This window comes from Macaca nemestrina, chromosome 13 (assembly GCF_043159975.1).
Source record: "Macaca nemestrina isolate mMacNem1 chromosome 13, mMacNem.hap1, whole genome shotgun sequence".
Classification (NCBI taxonomy): Eukaryota; Metazoa; Chordata; class Mammalia; order Primates; family Cercopithecidae; genus Macaca; species Macaca nemestrina.
The window spans coordinates 31,416,394-31,436,961 of NC_092137.1; the positions used below are offsets into that span (position 1 = coordinate 31,416,394).

A 20,568-nucleotide genomic window follows, 5' to 3' on the forward strand; every position below is an offset into this window, starting at 1 on the left:
CTGTAAATACTACCTTACATGGCAAAATATGTGATAAAGTTAAGGATCTGGAGAGAAGTAGCTTATCCTGAACTATTGCAGTGGACCCTAAATGCAATCACATGTCTCTGTAAGAGAGAAGTATGTATAGGTAGACAAGAACAGACACACAGGAGAAGGTGACGGGAAGACAAGGACAGAGACTGGAGTGATGCAGCCGCAAGTCAAGGAGTGCCACCAGCCACCAGAAACTAGAAAAGGTCAGGAACGGATCCTTCCCTAGAGCTTCCAGAGGATGTGCGGTCCTGCCAACACCTTGATTTCAGACTTCTGGCCTCCAGAACTGTGAGAAAATAAATGTTCATTATTTTAAGCCACCCAATTTGTGGTGATTTGTTATAACAGCCACAGGAAGCTAATACACAGTCCATCAACAGCAAAATACACATTCTGTTTAGGTGCCCATGGAACTTGTATCAAAACTGACCATGTCCTGGGCCTTGATATGAACCTCAACACACTTGAAAGAATTGAAATCCTGTAGAATGTATTCTTCAACTAAAATGGAATGAAACTAGAAATCAATAGAAAGCCTCAGGATAGAAAGATAACAGGAATATCTATAAACACCTGGAAACCAAACAGCATGCTTCTAAATAACTAGGGATCAAAGAGAAAGTGGCAGGGAAACAAACAAGCAGACCAAAAATATAAGACAAAAATGAAATACACATACCAAAACTTATGGGACCTGTCTAAAGTAGTGCTTAGGGGAAACTTTATAGCACTAAATTGAATACATTAAAAAAGAGGAAAACATTCTCAGATAGTTATTTAAGCTTTCAACTCAATAACCTAGAAAAAGAGAAGCAAAATAAATCCAAAGCAAACAGAGTGAAGGAAATAATAAGGATAAGAGCAGAAATCAGTGAAATCAAAAACAGACACAATAGAGAAAATCAATGAAACAAAAACCTGGGTCTTTAAAAAGAGCAATAAAATTGACAAACCTCTGGCAAGACAGAAAAACAAAGTGAAGCCACAAATTACCCATATCAGGATTGAAACAGGGGATGCCACTATAGACCCTGAAGACATCAAAAGAGAAATAAGAACACACCATGAACTATTTTACACACATAAATTTTTTAATAACTTAGACAAAATTAAATTGAATTCATGGAGATAAAGAGTAGAACGATGTTTACCAGAGGCTGGGGAAGGTAGGGGGGACGGGGGATAAAGTGGGGATGGTTAATGCATAAAAAAATACAGTTAGACAGAATGAGTAATACCTAGTATACAGTAGCAGAATATGGGGACTATAATATTTAAAAATATACAATAATTTATCGTTTATTTATTTATTTATTTATTTATTTATTTATTTATTTTGAGACGCAGTCTGGCTCTGTGACCCAGGCTGGAGTGCAGTGGCGCCATCTCGGCTCACTGCAAGCTCCGCCTCCTGGGTTCATGCCATTCTCCTGCCTCAGCCTCCCCAGTAGCTGGGACTACAGGTGCCCGCCACCACGACTGGCTAATTTTTTGTATTTTTAGCAGAGACGGGGTTTCACCGTGTTAGCCAGGATGGTCTCGATCTCCTGACCTCGTGATCTGCCCGCCTCGGCCTCCCAAAGTGCTGGGATTACAGGCGTGAGCCACCACGCCTGACCTATCATATATTTAAAAATAAATAAGAGTAGAATTGAAATGTTCCCTAACACAGAAAAATGATAAATTCTTGAGGTAATGGAAACTTACATTACCCTGATTTGTTTATCCTGATACACTGTATGCCTGCATCAAAACATCATATGTACCCTATAAATATATACAACTACTGTGTACCCATAACAATTAAAAACAAAACATTTTAAAATGAATGTCTCAAAATACAAAACTACCACTTCAACATGAGATAGATAATTTGAATAGTCCTAGAACTATTAAGGAAATTTAACCAATAGTTTTAAGGCTGTCAGAAAAGAAGTTTCCAGTTCCAAATGATTTCACTGGAAAATTCTACCAAACATTTTAAGAAGAATTAACACCAATTCTGCACAATCTCTTCTAGAATTAGAAGAGGAATTCCAACTCATTTTATGAAGCTAATGCTATCCTGACACCAAACCCTGACCAAGATGGTATAATTTTAAAAGAAAAAACTACAGAGCAATATTTCTCATGGATATGGATCCAAAAATCTTTAACAAATTTTAGCAAATACAATTTGGCAATATATTAATTATACCATGACCAAGCTGGATTTATTCCAAGGACAGTGGCTGGTTCAGTGTTTAAATAAAGGAATGAATACAATCCACCATATTAATAAGCTAAAGAAGAAAATATCACATGATCATATCAGTCAATGCAGAAAAAGCATTTGACAAAATTCAACACCCATTCATTATAAAGATGCTCAGAAAACACTAATGGAAGGAAACTTCCTTAATCTGATCATAAGTATCTACAAAAAACAAACAAACAAACAAAACCCTACCAGTAACATATTTAATGATGAAAGACTGAATGCCTTCCCCTTAAGAGTAAAAACAAGGCAAGGATATATGACCTGTAGTTCTGCAAGGTCTGGCTAGCCATCACAGTATGTAAAGAAAAAGAGATTAAAACTTGCAGATTGGAAAGGAAGAAAAAAAACTGTCCCTATTTGCAGATGATAATGATTGCCTGCAGAGAAAATCCCAAGTAATCTGCAGAAGAAATTCTAGAACTAATAAATGAGTTCTGCAAGGTCACAGGATATAAGAAACACAAACTGAAATCACAATGAGCTATCACTTCACACCCACTAATTCTAGTGGGTAAAGACAGACATACCAAGTGTTACTGTGGATGTGGAACCCCTAAAGGTTGTTGATTGGAATACAAAATGGTATAGTCACTCTGGAATATAATTTGATCATTTCTTTTTTTTAAAAAAATCAATAAAAATTAGGTAGATCCATTTATTTTTTAAATACAAGAATAATTTTGGAAGGGCTATTTCACAAATTCAGCATTAACCAACTCTATCGACATGTTTAACAAAACAAAACAAAACAAACACCAAAAAGAAAAAAGGCATTTACTCTTGGCCCTTTTAGTACAGGCGCAGTGTCCTATTGCATCACAAGTGCTAGTGATGCAGTAACAGATCCAAGGGCATAATATTAAAGATTCTTTTTTCCAACTGCGATTTAGTTGAAAAATAACGTTAATACAAACATGTATGAATGGCTGTCAAGACCACCAGTGAGCTGCAGAATACCTAGAGGCCTACCTACTTAGATGGCTGAAACTAGTAAAGCAGTATTAAAATCAGTGCTTTTACTCTTAGATTAACAATGACAGAGTGAGATTTCTTTGATTCCAATTTTATGAGGTGTGGTGGGGAATTGAGAGGAGATACGGGGGAAGACTGGCAGCGTGTGCTGAGATAGAGGTGGGAATGTGGCTCAAATTAGTCAATATTCAGATTAGGATATTGTTTTAGAAAATTTTAAAAGTGCCCTAAATTGTGGCATATTGAAAAGGATATTAAGGAACAATGATTCATTCGCTCTGAACACAATTTAATGAGTGCCATCAATGGGTTTAAGAAATAAGCAGAGAGGGGGGATGGTGAGGCAAAATGAGGTGGAAGAGAAAATGGTAAGTGAAAAATATGCTTGAACATTGAAGAATGTGAAAAGGCCACCAGAGAAATTCCTTTACTTATCACTCAGAAGTGTTCTTCCCATTGGCTACCTGCTCCTGATCACCCAAACATCAAGTTTAGAGCACAGGAGCAGTAACCCCCTTTATCTGCAATTTCACTTTCCATAGTTTGTTAACCAAGGCAACCTTCGTCCAAACATACTATGTGAAAAATTCCAGAAATAAACAATTCATGTTTTAAATCACAAGTCGGCCAAGCACGGTGGCTCATGCCTATAATCCCAGCACTTTGGGAGGCTGAGGTGGGTGGATCACCCAAGGTCAGGAGTTCCAGACCAGCCTGGCCAACATGGTGAAACCCAGTTTCTATTAAAGATACAAAAATTAGCCGGGCATGTTGGGGCGGGGCGCCTGTAATCCCAGTTACTTGGGAGGCTGAGGCAGGAGAATCGCTTGAACCCAGGAGGCGGAGGTTGCAGTGAGTCGAGATCGTACCACTTCACTCCAGCCTGGGTGACAGAGCAAGACTCCATCTCAAAACAAAAAATAAATAAATAAAATAAATAAAATAAATCACAAGCTGTCCCGAGTGATGAAATCTGATGACCTCCTGCTCTGTCCTGCCTGGGATGTGAATCATCCCTTTGTCCTGCTTATCCACACTGTATACTGCCTGCCGCTTTGCACTGAGTAGCTGCCTTGGTTGTTACATTGAAAAAACATAGTGTATAAAGGGTTCAGTACTATCTGAGGTTTCAGGCATCCACTAGGGTTCTTGGAATGTATCTCCTGCAGATAAGGGGAGACTACTGTATTACATCTCAGCTTCCATAAAACTTTACTAATTTGGATTAAGAACACAAGCCTGATTTAGTAAAAAGCATCCATAAATATTCAGAGGTATAGTTTTGTTTCATCAAGTAAAAAGAGCAACTAATTCCAACTGTTGAAGTAGTAACAAGTAAAGGCTTCACCAGGCTTGCCTCGATGAAGAGTTAAGACATATTTTTAGGTCAATAGCACAAGATTATTGAATAACTTGTATGCTACAAACATGCTGCTTCCACTCATCAAAACAACCCAACCATCTTTACTATTCCAACTTGCTGAGAACCATGTCAGATGTTGCCTTCAAGAATGAAATGTTTCTCAAAACTGTTCTATCAAATGTAGTAGCTATTGGACATAAAACAGGTAATTTATTTCAGACTTTAGCCAGTTTTCATGAAGTATTTATTTCCAGCTTCAGTTTATTCCAATATTAATTTATGATAGGACAGTTACTAAAATTAGCCATTTCTCAGACTATAACTTGGAAATCATAAGAAATGGACAATTTAGGTCACTAGTCAAAATCTTGATTCAAGTGATGATCCAATAGCTTACAAATGTCTTCAATAAACTGAGCTTTGAGGCAGAACAAAAAACAGAAAAATCTAAAACCTCTCTATCCCAAGCACCAATAATGGAGGCTAAAGCAATTACACCTACAAATCCTTAATGACAGGTCTCTCCTAATGAAAAAATCCTGCCGGGCGCGGTGGCTCAAGCCTGTAATCCCAGCACTTTGGGAGGCCGAGACGGGCGGATCACGAGGTCAGGAGATCGAGACCATCCTTGCTAACCCGGTGAAACCCCGTCTCTACTAAAAAATACAAAAAAAACTAGCCGGGCGAGGTGGCGGGCGCCTGTAGTCCCAGCTGCTTGGGAGGCTGAGGCAGGAGAATGGCGTGAACCCGGGAGGCGGAGCTTGCAGTGAGCGAGATCCGGCCACTGCACTCCAGCCCGGGCGACAGAGCGAGACTCTGTGTCAAAAAAAAAAAAAAAAAAAAAAAAATCCTGAGATTTAAGCACTGTGACTTACAGAAGGCAGGTTGACTTAATGAGGAAATTTACTTTCAATAAAAAGACAATTGGCAATATTTTATTTTGGGAACTTAGCATTTCACAGATCCTCAATATGTTTTGAGGTAGGTCAAATATTAATAGTGTATTTTGCAAACAAAACTCAAGCAGATGTTTTGTTACTTGTCCCAAACCACAGGAGCAGTTCTATCACGGCCAGGAAGAACGTGGTCTCTCAGATCTTTCAGATTAATCTGTCATGTGTGAATTTAATGGTAATCACTTGCAAATATTCATGAAAAAAACAAAAGACTAGATATAGAAATTCTACTTTGGGATATTTTAAACTTCTTAAATTTATCCTATAATGAGTATATACTTGCTCTCATTACAAATACATATATAACTGATCTTTACAATTACAAATGAGCGCAGGACTGACTATGTTGTTTTTCTGCCTTTTGGGGTGAGTAGAGCAGGGAGATAATCAGCAAGCTTTCCTCAGAGCACTAGGCAGCCTTTAACTGAAGGTGCTACCTTCGAGGCACCATTGACTATGATTTGGGATCATAGGAGAGCAGGTATACTAGTGGAACCAGGATTCAGAAAAGACGTCTGGATCCAAAAAGGGGAGGCTCTTTGAAAGTCAAAGATGAAGAGAAAAACAATAACATCTCAAGCTAGTGATCCTGAGTTGTACTAGGGCATTACAACTACTTGTGAGAGGAGCTCCTACAAGAGCAGTAAGCTTGTCCCAATAAAGCCTATTAAAGTTATTACTAACTAGACAAGCCACAAGTAAAACTAAATTGGTATTTTATTAAAGTGACATCTATAGAAGCAAATATCTAAACATTTTTTTTTTTTTTTTGAGACGGAGTCTCACTCTGTCGCCCAGACTGGAGTGCAGTGGCGCGATCTCGGCTCACTGCAAGCTCCGCCTCCCGGGTTCACGCCATTCTCCTGCCTCAGCCTCCGGAGTAGCTGGGACTACAGGCGCCCGCCACCACGCCCGGCTAATTTCTTTTTGTATTTTTAGTAGAGACGGGGTTTCACCGTGTTAGCAAGGATGGTCTCGATCTCCTGACCTCGTGATCCGCCCGCCTCGGCCTCCCAAAGTGCTGGGATTACAGGCTTGAGCCACCGCGCCCGGCCAAATATCTAAACATTTTTAATATGAGCAAGTTTTACTTGTCATGTAAATTCCTCTCATTGTCACAAGCCTAATTCAATTAGCTCATCATAATTCCTAAAATAATTTACTAAAATTCAGCTCATCTTGACATAGGTTCTTGAGCCAGTATTCTGAACTGTTTCATTATAAAGTTCCTTCTATTTAAACAGTTGTAGAATATTAGTAATAATAAAGCCCAGCTCTCCCAGTGCCTGCCAGGCTGCCTCTGCCCATGAAAATGCGATTATTTCTTAAAATGTTAAGCTCACCACAGATTCAGCAATTCTATTCCTAGGAATTTACTCAAGACAAATAAAAATACATGTCTACGTAAAACTAGTATGAGAGTGTTCAGAGCAGTATTAATGCATAAAAGCAGAAAACTGGAAACAACACAAATGTCCATCAAGTGGTGAACGGTAAACAACATATGGTATATCCTTATGATGGAATATTATTCATCAATGAACAGGAGTGAAGTACTGAATCATGCTATAACATAGATGGGCCAGACATGGTGGCTCACGCCTGTAACCCCAGCACTTTGGGAGGCTGAGGTGGGCCGATCACTTGAAGTCAGGAATTCGAGACCAGCCTGGTCAACATGGTGAAACCCTGTCTCTACTAAAAACACAAAAATTAGCCAGGCATAGGGGTGCATGTCTGTAATCCCAGTTACTTGGGAGGTTAAGGCAGGAGAATCGCTTGAACCTGGAGGCAGAGGTTGCAGTGAGCCAAGATTGTGCCATTGCGCTCCAGCCTGGGTGACAGAGCAAGACTGTCTCAAAAGAAAGAATAATAACAAAAACATAGAGGAACCTACAAAACATTATTCCAAGAGAAAGACACCAAACAGAAAAAAACTAAATAGAACATTTAATGGTTCTATTAAATGACTTAACTACAAGACAGAAAGTAGATTAATGATGACCTGGGCCTGTGGAATGGTAATGGGAGTGACTACAAATGGATGCAAGAGATCATTCTGGGGTGATGGGAGTTCAAACACTGGATTGTGATAGTGGTCTAACAACTCTTGAAATTTACTAACAACCATTAAGTTACATACTTCAAATGGATTAACTTTATGGTATGTAAATTATACTTCAATGAAACAATTTTTTAAAAAGCAATTAGACTTATTTAAAATTAAAACATCACGGAAACGTGTAACATAGAAAATGACAGTGTATACCCCTCTCAATACCATTCCAATCATTGTTAATAATTTGATCATCACTGTTAACAGTTTGGTATATGTTCCTTCAGACACTTTTCCATGCATGTTATATATAGTAATATATATTAGTATTAGTTTAAGTATATATATTACTATTCCATGCATATACACACACACACACAATGCTACCACACTGTACATAAAACATTGTAACTAACTTTGCTAGCTTGGCAAATTATCTTAAACAGGAAGGACGGGTTTTTAACCAGAGAAATAATACGATCATCATTGTGCTATAGAGATTAATCAAGGATGGGAAACCTGAAGGTGAGGACCCATTAGGAGACTACTGCAACAGTAGCAGGCTGGGATTAGGGAGGCTCGTGCCTGTGTGGGAACAGGCTGATCTTGAAGTCAGCTCTGGGTGCAGGGGCGGTTGCAGGTCCTACTCACACTCTGAGAGAGATCCTGGGTGTTCCCCACGTTGCTGAAGTGATCCACCTCCAGAGCCACAACCTTCCCAGTCTTCATGAAGCCAACCTGATAAAAGGAGAAAGGAGAGTGATTTATCAGAAGTCCCCTTTCCCCCACCTCTCTGTCTCTCTCTGATCCTCCCTCCCACTTATGCCACCTGGAGGAAATAAACAGAACACCACATCATCCCATGAGAAAAGAGTGACCTTCAAAAGTCAGCAAAAGGTAACAAGTGAAGAAGAGAGGAACTGACCTCTCCCCAGCGGCGCACACTTGGCTCCCCACCCCTGGACACCCTTGTCCCCACACCCCTTCTTCCTGCTACTGGCACCTGGCTTCTGGTCTAGGAGGGGAGTAAGGAGGTTGGAAATAGAGAGTTGGTCGTGATAGGGCAGGGAGGGGAGCGCAGGGAAGAGAAACTAGGAAAGATACTGGACTGTCCCCTCATGGATTTTGGTCAGAAGACAAAAAAAGTTGTATTTCACAGGAGCATGCACATCCTTGACCTTATGTACACTGTTAAAATACCCTTTACAGGCTGTCACACACACAGAAACTGGGACCCCGAAAGATCAAGGAACTCTCTTCAGGCCCACAAGAATTTGGGGCTAAGAGAACTATAATCCCTTGCTGGGAGCTAAATTATGAAACAAACTCAGAATAGGTCAAAGGCCATGTTCAAGGCCAGTTCATGGAGAGAGGGCTCCCAGGTTTCTAGAGCTAGGCGGAATCCTGGTAAGGTTCTGCTGATGTGTACAGGGAAAGAGTGCATTGGTCATCCACAGAACTCCAGAAAAGGGACTGTCCCAGAGAGAAGTGTGGACAGTCTCCAACCATGATCTGGGAAAGCAGGTGCTTATCCGAACATCTTGGGGCTATCCAGGCTCCTGGGAAGTTTTATTTCTCACAGTAAATTCCAAAGCTGTCATTCCAATATTTACATCAGGCCTGTGATCATGTTAATGTTGGGCTACCAAGCATGATGGGTTGACCCTGAGTCTGCTGGTGAATCATGTTTCTGAGCCTGACCAGAATCAGAACACAGCAAATCCACAGAAGCCACGAGTGCCACCCTTGGGAGATGGGGTGCCAGCCTCCCTCAGCACCACCTTTCTGTGTTGCTGTTAGCCTACTTGAATTTCTCTTCTTGCTATATCTTATTTGAACTTCTACAGATAGGCAAAAAGTAAGAGTGCAGCTCTAGGAAGCCTGGACATTTGGTCCCAGGTTTCCTCACAAAATGGCACTTCCCATCCCAGCACAGCCCCAACATCTACAACCTTGTATCTGGCCAGGAAGGGATGTCTGCCACCAGTTATCAGCATGTCCTCATCACGGTCCAGCATGCAGCGCACAGGGCGGCCAGTCCTGGCGGGTACCGAAAGGATTAGAAGCCTGTGAGCCTTCAACAGCAGCTCAGCCCTGCGAGTCTCAGAACAAAAACAGCCAGGAAGCCACCTTTTCCACCTGCACGCTGAGCAGACCTGTACTGGGCTGCTTTGCCATCTAGGCACTGTGCTAGACAAGGTGGAGAATATAAGGACGCGAGGTATGTGCTTTCCTTCAGAGAGCTCACAGCCAGATGGGGAGATCAGACGTGGACACCTGTGCCAGACCACAATGAAACAGGTGATGTTACCCTCCCACTATGCCCAAGGGTTCTAAAAACAGAGGGCTGTGAGAATTCAAAGCAGGGGGAAACGAATTCTAACAGGGGGAAGTCCAGAAAGCCTTCCTGGCAGAAGCAGCTTTAGTCTTCTTCCCAGAGCCAGATGAGAGAAACAGGCTTTGGAACTCACTTATATGCGGCCAGGGCCACCGCCGTGGACACCAGAGTGCTCCGGGTCTCCTTCCCTCCAAAGCCTCCTCCTATTCTCTTCACTCGAACCACAATTCGGTTTTCTGGAACTCCCAACATTTTTGCAACAAAGCTCTATGGGTAAAAGACAGAACATTCACACTGAATGCATTATCTGAACTTATTTCAGGCCTGATGCAGAGCCTGTCCAACATGCATGGACCTAATTACTACTGTGAATTCTGAAATTCCTTGATTCAAAATCCCCATGCAGCCTTGTGGTTAGTGATGCTGGGGCCTGCCAGACTGAATTCAGGCATTGGTTTTTAACCAGAGGGCAAGCAGTTGGTCACAGAATACTTTTAGAAACTTATTCCGTCTGACCAGGTGACCAGGGACTGGGAGATCATGAGAGCAGGACCAGATGCCAAAAACACTGGCAACCGCTGTCACATTACAGGCAGTAGAGAAAGGAGGACTATTTGAGCTGCTGTAGATAATTTAGTGGGCCCTGTGGCTATGACTTAATCCAATACCTTCATTTTACATATGAGGAAACTGAGGCAGGATATGACTTGACCAAGGCCATAGGCACTGAAATGATAACAGCCAACATGTACCAAACTCTAGTCTAAATATTAAAACTCATCTAATAATTACGACGACCCACCCAGGCCCCATTTTATAGATGAGAAAACTGAGGCTGAGAAAGGTTATGGAACAAGGTCAGTGATACCAGCTTGTTGGTGACTCCAGGACTATGACACTCGAGTACCCTCTGGACCAGCCCACATCTCCCTCTTTCCATTTCCCACATGGCCCTCCTGGTTTGCTAGGAGCTCCCCGCTGCCCTGTCAGCCCCTTGAGCTGACCCAAAGGCACCTACCTGTGTCTTCATGGTGTTCTGTGTAGACACAAAGAGCTCCATCTCTCCTTCCTCGCCTTTTGGAACAGCAATGGTGCAGTGAGTCTCCAGGTAGAAGTGCTCTTGGCCACCGATGTATAACTCCCCTGGGGAAGCAGTGAGATCCCTCATAGTGAGCTCGATTCTGCAGAAGGGACCAGCTTGCCTAAGGTGAGAGTACACTCTGCCAAGTGGCCTGGGCAGGAAGCAACTGATCACACAGTTACCTGAGGGGTAACCTCAAGGTTTCCCACTTGGGGTGGAAAAGGATCCCAAAGTCTTAGCCATTTGGGAGCTGAGTGCTCTACCCTCACCCCCACCCCCTAAACAAAGAAACCAGAATGACACCGAAATGCATCCAGTCCAAAGTTCTCTTCTCACTGCAGCTTATAGAAATCAAGGATTTTGAAAACTGTCATTGTACAGTTTTGGAAAAGGTAAAGCAGGGATTAATAGATGTGATTGAAATGCATCTTCCAGAACCTAAGCTACCAAGCCTGGTGGAGAGTTGGCTTCATAGTGACTTTGCAAAGCACAACAGCCAATGTAAAAAACAGTTCCAAAAGAGGTAGTCAGCTGCATTGTCCTGGGGTGAGAGCAATGGATTTGATTTCACAGTGTCAGAGACAGAGGTGGAGGGAGAACAGGGCAAAGGGAAGAGGAGGGAGGATGCTAGTTGAATATGGGTAAGGACTGCCTTCAGGTAGGGGGATGATGAGAGTTTATGCTGTTAGAGGCCTGGCAGACCTAAGGCTGTCAGGCATCTGTGGCTGTTATCTTCCCTAGATGATCTTCCAGATCAGAATACTCTAGAATCTCTCTACAATCATTAGGTCCAACCTAGAGACAGGAGAGTAGAGATTAAGATGACTGAAGTTTTTTCCCAGCCAACTGTCTACTATTTTGCTACAAATGTAAGAGGGAATTTTCTGTTAGGAAATGTCTGGAAATCACTTCCCTGCTTCAGGGTTCAATGCATATCTCTTGAATTTAATTTGCAAACCAGGGCCACCCCATTCCCACTGTGGCACGGAGCAGCTCTACCTGACACAACATTATCTGCTTCGGAAAACCCCTTCTTGAGGTCCCCTTTCTCGATCTTCAGCTCAGGTCCATAAAAGGAGTTGTTATTTATAGCATCCTGAGGATCACAAAGAAGTTTCAGAAATGTGACTTTTAGCAGGGAGGGAAAGATGGGTTCTGATTAGGGAAAGAGAAGCTCTCTGAATTGTTGACTCTCTCTTCTCATAAATGAATCTCTATACGCTTCACATACAGACTTGAAGTAAGCTCTACTGTAGCCCAGGGAATCATCTTCCTTCATTTCCTCAGCTGTAGGTGGACAACCCTGGACCTTGAGGAAAAGCAAAGAATACCACAAGGACCAGATGGAGGTAAAATTTTGGGAAGGAGGAACTCAGTTTGGCTGTTGTTAGTGGACTGGGCCTAAGATCGTAAAGGGGAAGATTTCATGGGACCCCAAATCCCAGGGTTGAAAGGGATTTTAAAACCCATCTAATCAAATCCCTATCCACTGCTCAAATCCCCTCTAGGGGATCATAATAAATGCACATCCAGGGACAAGGAGCTCACTCCTCTACACCGGCAGCCCATTCTCAGTTACCTCAATTGTGATAATGGCTGGTAGTTCTTCGTAGGTGATTTTCACCCCTTGGGCAGCTCTCTGTGTGTGTTCTGGGGTGTCAGCAACCACAGCACCAATGATATGCCCAACACAAGTAACCTAGTAGCAGAGACAGACTGTTAAAGAACGCAACCAGGCTCATAGTGAAACAAATTATTTTTGGATTGTTCAAAAAGCCAAAAGAAGTCCCTGGCCTCACAATCAAAGCACATTTTAGGAATGCCCTGGGGCCTTTTAATTTCCTTATCCTACTGATTGAGGATCATTAGGATCAAGATGCCAAACACATTTCATCTCAAGGGCCAATTCTGAGTATTTAGTACTGGCAGACTATTGAGAAGCTGAACCAGATAGAATGTGGCAATTGACTACTCATTTGCCATGTGCAGAAAGGAGGATATGGCACCAGGAAGTGTGTTTGTCAATTCAGATTCACTCCAACACCATTGGTCTTCCTATGGAGACTCAGAAGGCAAGGCCACATTTGGCAAGTCACTATTAATAGATCATGACTAATCTTAGACCCTGACCCTTAGTTTTATTTTCTTTTCACCACACCACTCTCTTCTATGTTCTATTTCCCAGATTTATATCAAAAGCTTCTCAAAGGCTGTAAAGGCTATAAGCATCAATATAAGGCATGTAAGACATATGCTTATAAGACGTGACACTTTTTTTTAAGTATCGTGTCCCATCCTTCATCTAATACCCAAAAACAGTAGCTCTCAAATGCTGGTTCTTAGACTTGATGACCCATAAAAAGATTTTTAAAAATTTATATGATAATGATTGTTGTTTTCTTTTCTTCAATAATTCAGTTTCATAAAAGCTTAATGGATCTCCTTCAGAGATAATTTTCATCCAACATCCCCAAAAAAGTAAACAACAAAAAATTTTTGTCCAACACATCACTTTAGAAGATGAGGTTTCCGACAATAGGAACCAACAATTAGCATGCATGTCTCTGATAATTATCTTTGTGGCCCAAATAAGCTATTGACTTAGTTGGTTAGTGCTATGGTGGTTAAATCTGGCTGTTGGTTAGTGCAATGGTGGTTAAATGGGGCTGACTCTCACTAGCCATAATGCTAGCACTGCCCTGAGAAGCTCTTAAAGCATGTAAAGCAACTTGTTCTTCTATGAAATGCTCTCCTCATGGAGTCCTTGTTCTCACATTTTTAGTTTTTTGTTCTTTCCTTCACTTTTACATCAATAATAAGATGAACTCACTCTTCAGAAATACCCACTCATGTCTAATTTGCAAGATTTGATGTCTACCGGAATTACAAAATGACTGTCGAGAACTATCCTATGAGTAAAATATAAGGACTTTTGTAGCAGGTGTCTTAAACATTTGAAGGATTTTGTTTGTTGCTGCAGAATTCCATATAGTTGAAATCAATAGATCAACTTTCGTGTAAGTGAATTATCAATTCACGTAGTGGTGGTATTGTGATTTCTAGTTAGTTTGTTAAATGTGTTCTTATTTTATTTTAATTAAGGAGTTTACTGTTGTACCTTAAGAACCCAATTGTTAGTTCAAATGTAATCACCAGCCTTGTTTTACTGCCACTTTGGCATAGAGGCATCCTACTATGTACAAACAGCAGGCATCAATTAAATAAACAATAACATATTCTATCCCTTTGTGGATTGTGCTGAATATGGGCCAACTGGATGATGGCCACAATTCATGCACATATATAACATTTCCAGATCAGGAGTTTGGAGCAATGTACACAAATTAAAACTTCAATACTTATTCAATGTACTTCATATAAAAAAAAATCCAAGACCTACCTTATCCTTTGCAAAGACTGTCTCATCGTTACAAATTCCAGTTATGTTACTCCCAGGAATATCATCAGCGGAAATGAAACAAACAAACCCTGGCACCTTCTTGGCTTCTGATATGTCTATGGACCTGCAAGAATGAGTAGTGTGAGGGGCCCGGCCAGCAAGCTGGAGCAGGGGACCTATCACCTAGTTGGACAACCCTGTTTTTATTTTGATTGGCTTGGCTCCATCCTAATTCCTCGTTTCTCTGCTTCTTTTCTATTAGATTCTAATTCAATTATATTGTATTCTGCAAATGTCGATTAAATCCTCACCATGTTCAGGCCACTATGCTGAATGTTGCTGGGGATATACAGTGAATAAGCCAGCCAGGCAGAGTTGCTCACGCCTGTAATCCCAGCACCTTGGCAGGTCAAGGTGGGCGGATCACTTGAGCCCAGGAGTTTAAGACCAGCCTGGGCAGCATAGCAAGATCCTGTCTCCATTTAAAAATAAATAAAGTAAATAAGGCAGGCCAGGCCTCTTTATACCTTACGTGGTGCCCTGTCTGGTCTCCAGGTACAAGCGAGCCATATCAGAACGAACAGCACTTACTCTGGAGAGCTCTGGCTAACTCACGCATCACACCTAACTCCCTTCCAAAAGCAGCACATGGGGCCCTGCTGTGCCACTGATCCAATGGCCCTGAACAGCTTCATAGAGCTGCATTTCTCTCCCTGCATTCATGGTGCTATCCCAGCATGACCGGGCATCCTACCATAATAAGGAAACATGAACCTCAAAGGGAGAATGCCTGAATATATTATCAAGGATAACAGTCTCAACTATGTACTGATCATACTGGCACATGCCCCCATAGGGAAATAGGGCAACACATTTCAGGGAAAGGCATGGAAACTGCCCTGAAGTACTAACCATCTTCCAAATGCTTAATCCTTAACAAGAAACTCTGAAAGTACTTATCCTAATTCCCATTTTATGTTCGGGGAAACTCAAACTCAAGGAAGTTAGGTAGTTTGTCCGAAGTCACTAAGCCAGAAAGCAGCGTGACTGGTATTACTGGAACTGAGGTTAAGTTAGGAGGGTTAAGCTCTGTCCTGCCACACCCACCTCCAAGTGTGTGCAGCCCGGGAAGACCCTAGTTGTTGCAGTTACAACAATGTCAACCCCCTCATCCTCTTCCATCCATTCACACATTGCTTGGATGGAGGTGGTTTGAGTGTAGATAATGTGGGTTATGGTATTGTCAATATGGGCTGAAGATAAGGGAAAAAAGGGAAAGAATGTATCCTATAGCTGGCAACCATAGGAACGTAAACACTTTTTTTGTTTTTTTAGGGACCTGAACAAGTTTATTTATCTGTTAGATTTCAGCCATGCCTGGTTCACCATTCCTGGAGGGTGTCCGTCTCCAAACTAGGAGCAGCAGCAGAGAAAAGACCAATGACAAGGAAACCTGATTCCTAGTCCATGCAGTGGGCCCAAGGAAGGGCTTTTCCTAGCTGCTCTACTCAGCAGGCTATGTGTCTAACGCCCACCAGGAAGTGAAGTTCACGCTGTCTGGCTTGAACATGCAGAGGCAGCACAACACAGTTGCTCAGTTGCTTGGCTTCAAACTCCAACTCTGCCACTTGCCAACTGTGTGGCCTGGGGCAAGTAACATACCCTACTTGTGCCTTAGTTTCCTCGTCTGGAACACAGAGGTAATAATAGGAGCTGTCTAGAAGGTCTTCCCTTCTCTCTAGCCTGGGAGGTCCTGGAGGCACCTCATTATCTTTGCATCTCCATGGCCTGGCAGGATGAGACAAGTCTCCTGGGTGCTCCCAGCAGCTCCCTCACAGCATTCCACCAACTCCTCCTGGCGGTGACACTCACTTGATTTTGGCGTGGGCCCGGGTGCTGGTGACCAGCCGGAGAGACAGCTCATTCTCATAGCGAGGGATGTCGTCACAGTACACGGCCTCACCAGAGGCCTGCATGTTCGCTGCCAGGTGGGGCAGGGGCCGGCCCACCATGTCCTCCTCAGACTGGCCCTTGGGCACCTCCTGGAATGACAGGGTCATCAATCAGGCTGAGCTGTCGAGGACACTGCCTCTCTACAGGCCCAGGGGACACTGGAGAGCTTCAGGCTACATGGCAAAGCACACCGAGGGGTAAGAATAAAGAATGCAGGGGGCGTGGGGCAAAGGGAACAGGAAGGTGGATAAGTGATGGCAAGAGTGGTCGTAGCGTTGTTTTATAAAAGAACAACAAGAAAAAGAAGAACCTACATTTCCACTATTTGGGGACTGGGTAAATAAATTATGCAGCCCCATATAACACAATAGTATGCAACCATTGAAACATACTTTTGAAGGACTTTAACTAGAAGGATTGTTCATGCAAGCATGAAAACAGGACATAAAACATTTGTGTTTGTGTTTGACAATAATTCAAATTCTGTAGGAAAAGATAATATATGCTATAAATATAGTATATACATGTCCATATATGCATAGGAAATAATGAAAAGAATTAAACAAAAATATAATAATAATTTGTTCTTGGAGGTGGAATTTTTGGTGATTTTTATTTTCTTCTTTATACTTTTCCATATTTTCTAAAATGTTTTAAATTACTGATTTTATAATAAAGTTGTTTTTGTTTTACAAAGTGATCATAACAATGGCTAATGTTTATTGAATGTTTCACCGTATCCCAGGGACCATCTAAGAAATTTCCTTTTATTAACACGTTTAATCCTCAAAACCATCTTATGAAACAGGTATGTGATTATCCACATTTGCAGGTGGGTATAATTAACCTGCTTAAGAGGCACACAAGAGGATAAATAAGTTGTTCAAGGTTGCACAATTATGAACTGGCAGAGTGTGGATACAAATTCAGGCAGCAGGCCCCAGAGTTCATGCTTGGGCCAACCACACTCCAGTGTGCAGGGGGCAGTAAACTGTGGCCTGGGGGCTGACACAGGCCCACTGCCTGTTTTTGTAAATAAAGCTTTATTGGAAGACAACATACTCATTCATTCATGTTTTGCCTGTGGCTGCTTTTGTGCTACAATGACAGAGTTGCGAAGTTGCAATAGAAACCATCTGGCCCACAAAATCGAAAATGTTTTCCGGAAAAGTTTGCTGAGCCTTTACCTAGCACCTCTCAAAAAGCTGGAGTAGACAGATGGTTTGTCTGTTTTAGCATGCTCAAAAAGACTTCTGGCTTTGCACATTATCCCTTATGTTAAAAAAAAATCTGTAAAGAAGAGGTACAGCTAAGAGTCTAATCCCAAAGAGAGAAATTTAGGCAAATAAGGGAGAAATAGTGACTAGTGACATTAACATCTATACGATTCCCATTTTCTTCACTGGATATTTATGCACAAGCGTAAGGAGCTTTATACACCTACATACAATTCAAGTTAGTCATTAGCTGATGGTCAGCCCCTAGCCAACTGATGTGGCCTGCAAAGTCCCCTGATATTAGCCATACGCTGACTGTACTCACTTGGAAGAGATGGACATTGGCTGGCGGGTCTTTCTGAAAGAGTAAAGTTGCACTGGCGAAAGTGGGGTCCAGTTTACCACACTTCTGTGGAGACAAGACAACAGAGGTGACCAGGATTATATTTCAATCATTGATCCCTTCCTTGGTTGTCCCCAAATAACCAAAGTGACAACTGATCCCCTTGTCTCTTCATTTCATGCCCCTTTGAGTGCTGGCTGGATCTCTCAGCATCCAAACATGGGCTCTGAGAGCCCAGCATTTAAGAGCAGCCTCAGCTTCACTGCTAGCCCCCTAGTGTACCCAGTAGACTGAATGGTCTGTACTCCCTCCAACACCCCAAACTCTTTCCCTCCTTCTTGTATTTATGCCTGCTGCTGTCTCTGTTGGGAATATCCTTCTCCTCCAGCCTTCCTGGAACAGTCTTCCTTGCCCTACTCAATTCCATGGGAAGCATTTAATGATATGGAAAATGTTCACGATATAATCCCAATGGAAGCAAAGGGGAATTTAAAGTTCTATATGCAGTGTGGTCCCAAGTCTATTTAGAAAATAATATATCCACATCAAAAGATAGGAAGATGATAGGTGTTGATAGATGGATGGAAGGACAGCTAGAAACAGAGAGAGAGAGATGGAGCAGACAAACAGTATAACAGATAGATGGACAGATAAATGCAGGAAAAAAGATCAGAAGAAATAACCAAAATACTTAGCAGTGGTTTTCTCTGGGATTTGAGAGTAAGGTAATTTTAGTTTTCTTTATCCAATCCTGTTTTTTTATAGTTGTTTTTGTTTGTTTGTTTGTTTGTTTTTTTTAGAGGGATTTATCTCTGCTGTCCCTGCATCAGTGACATCCTCTCCACTTTGGGCCCCCTCCACACTCCATCTCCGCAGTTGTCTCCCAAGTGTGGCCTTTATTGTCCACGTTCTCCCCCACACTGAGCTGCCCCCTAGCACCTCATGCAACCTGGCATAGGACAGATGCAAAAGAAATTCTTGGTGAACAAATCTCAGGAGCTGGGCCCCATCTTAGCCTGCATCCTCTCTTGAGGACACATATCCTGTGCATTCCACGGCCTCCTGGCTATTGCAGCCCCACCTGACATTCCCATTCCACCCTACGTACTTATCACACTCTGCATTCCCTTTCTTTTTTTCTCTTTCTTTTTTTTTTCTTTTTTCTTTTCTTTTCTTTTCTTTTCTTTTTTTTTTTTTAGACGGAGTTTCTCTCTCATAGTCCAGGCTGGAGTGCAATGGCACAATCTTGGCTCATTGCAACTTCTGCCTCCCAAGTTCAAGCGATTCTCCTGCCTCAGCTTCCTGAGTAGCTGAGATTACAGGGCAAGAACCTGTGTCCCCAAAGCCCAGCCCAGCACTCTGCCTCTAAGCCAGCTGGTCACTCCCATTTCCATGATTCTTGTGCTGTGACCCTGGTCCCTGCTATTCTGCCCTCAGATGTCTGGAGGACAGGAGTAAGTTTACTACCCAGACCAACTTCTTTTTTCCCCAAACATGCTACAGAGAGCCAGTGCCTGGCCAGGCCCCACTCACGTCCTCTGGGTTCTCTTGGCCCAGCTTCCGAAGGACTGTCAGGTAGAACTTGAAGAAGAAGCTGAGGGTGAGGGTGCGCCGGAAGTCCACCATGCCACCAGGGGCGTCGGGAGGCAGATGCAGCTCCTCCGCCAGGGCTGCACACACGTCCTGCAGCAGCTCCTCCGTCCAGAGCCTGCCAGAGTGCAGCGCATGGGACAGCGCTACTGCCCAGCCCTCCACATCCCTTTGTGTAGAGCTGTGTGCCCAGAGCCTCAGAGCTGTACAAAGCTTGGTTCAAAATTCGGCTTGCATACTTAGAGTTGGGTGACTTTAGGCAACTTAAATTAACCTCATTGAGCCTCCGTTTCCTCATCTTTAAAAACAGATGCAATTTTAAAAGACCTTCAAAGTAATAACAGTTAAAATCTATCAAATCCTCACAATGTGCCAGGCAACATCTTAATTGTTTTATGTGAATTCTCACTTTTAATTTAAATTTTAAAATGTAGTAGGGAAAATTCGTATACCCATTTACCAATGAGAAAACTGAGGCACAGGGAGGCTAAGTAACTTGACTTATGTTACCTATTTGGTAAATGACAAAGCCAGGAATTTTGGAACCAAGGAACCAAACTCCAAGTTAAGCTTTATCGATCTTATGTGGGTGCTGTAAGGATTTCCTAGGATAATGCTAGTAAAGTGCTTGGTACAATTTCTGTTATATAATAACCATAGTAATAGTAATAGTAGTAGCAGTAGTACTAATCACAGCCATAATGGTAGCAATAGTAGTAATTACAGAGCAGTAGTAGTAGCATCAGCATCAATACTACTAGTAATAATACTATCAACAGCAATAATAGTTGCAGTAATTGTAGCAATATAGATAGTAGTAATAGAAGTAGTAAAAGTCATAGAAGAAGTTGTAATAGAATCAACAGCAACAGTAGTAATAATAGTAGTAACAGAAGCAAAGCCAGAAAGTAGCAGTCATAGTACCAGCAGCATCAATAACAGCAGTAATACTACTGTTAGTAGTAATAGTAGTAGCAGCAATACTAGTAGCCATAGTCATAGT

The 20,568-nt window shown here is 42.2% G+C and overlaps 1 protein-coding gene across 2 annotated transcripts in view; it reads right to left on the bottom strand.

Moving 5' to 3' along the window:
- The window catches only part of LOC105479696 (xanthine dehydrogenase), a 77,337-nt gene that overhangs the window by 20,173 nt on the left and 36,596 nt on the right, over positions 1–20,568 (bottom strand). For both annotated transcript variants that reach the window (XM_011737823.3, XM_011737824.3), the window contains exons 15-24: positions 19,509–19,683; positions 17,958–18,041; positions 16,335–16,504; positions 14,463–14,586; positions 12,642–12,761; positions 12,062–12,158; positions 11,000–11,124; positions 10,115–10,248; positions 9,596–9,683; positions 8,295–8,381 (exon numbers count right to left, since the gene is read on the bottom strand). In XM_011737823.3, coding sequence (XP_011736125.1) covers positions 8,295–8,381; positions 9,596–9,683; positions 10,115–10,248; positions 11,000–11,124; positions 12,062–12,158; positions 12,642–12,761; positions 14,463–14,586; positions 16,335–16,504; positions 17,958–18,041; positions 19,509–19,683 — 1,204 coding nt within the window. The remainder of the gene's footprint in view (positions 1–8,294; positions 8,382–9,595; positions 9,684–10,114; positions 10,249–10,999; positions 11,125–12,061; positions 12,159–12,641; positions 12,762–14,462; positions 14,587–16,334; positions 16,505–17,957; positions 18,042–19,508; positions 19,684–20,568) is intronic.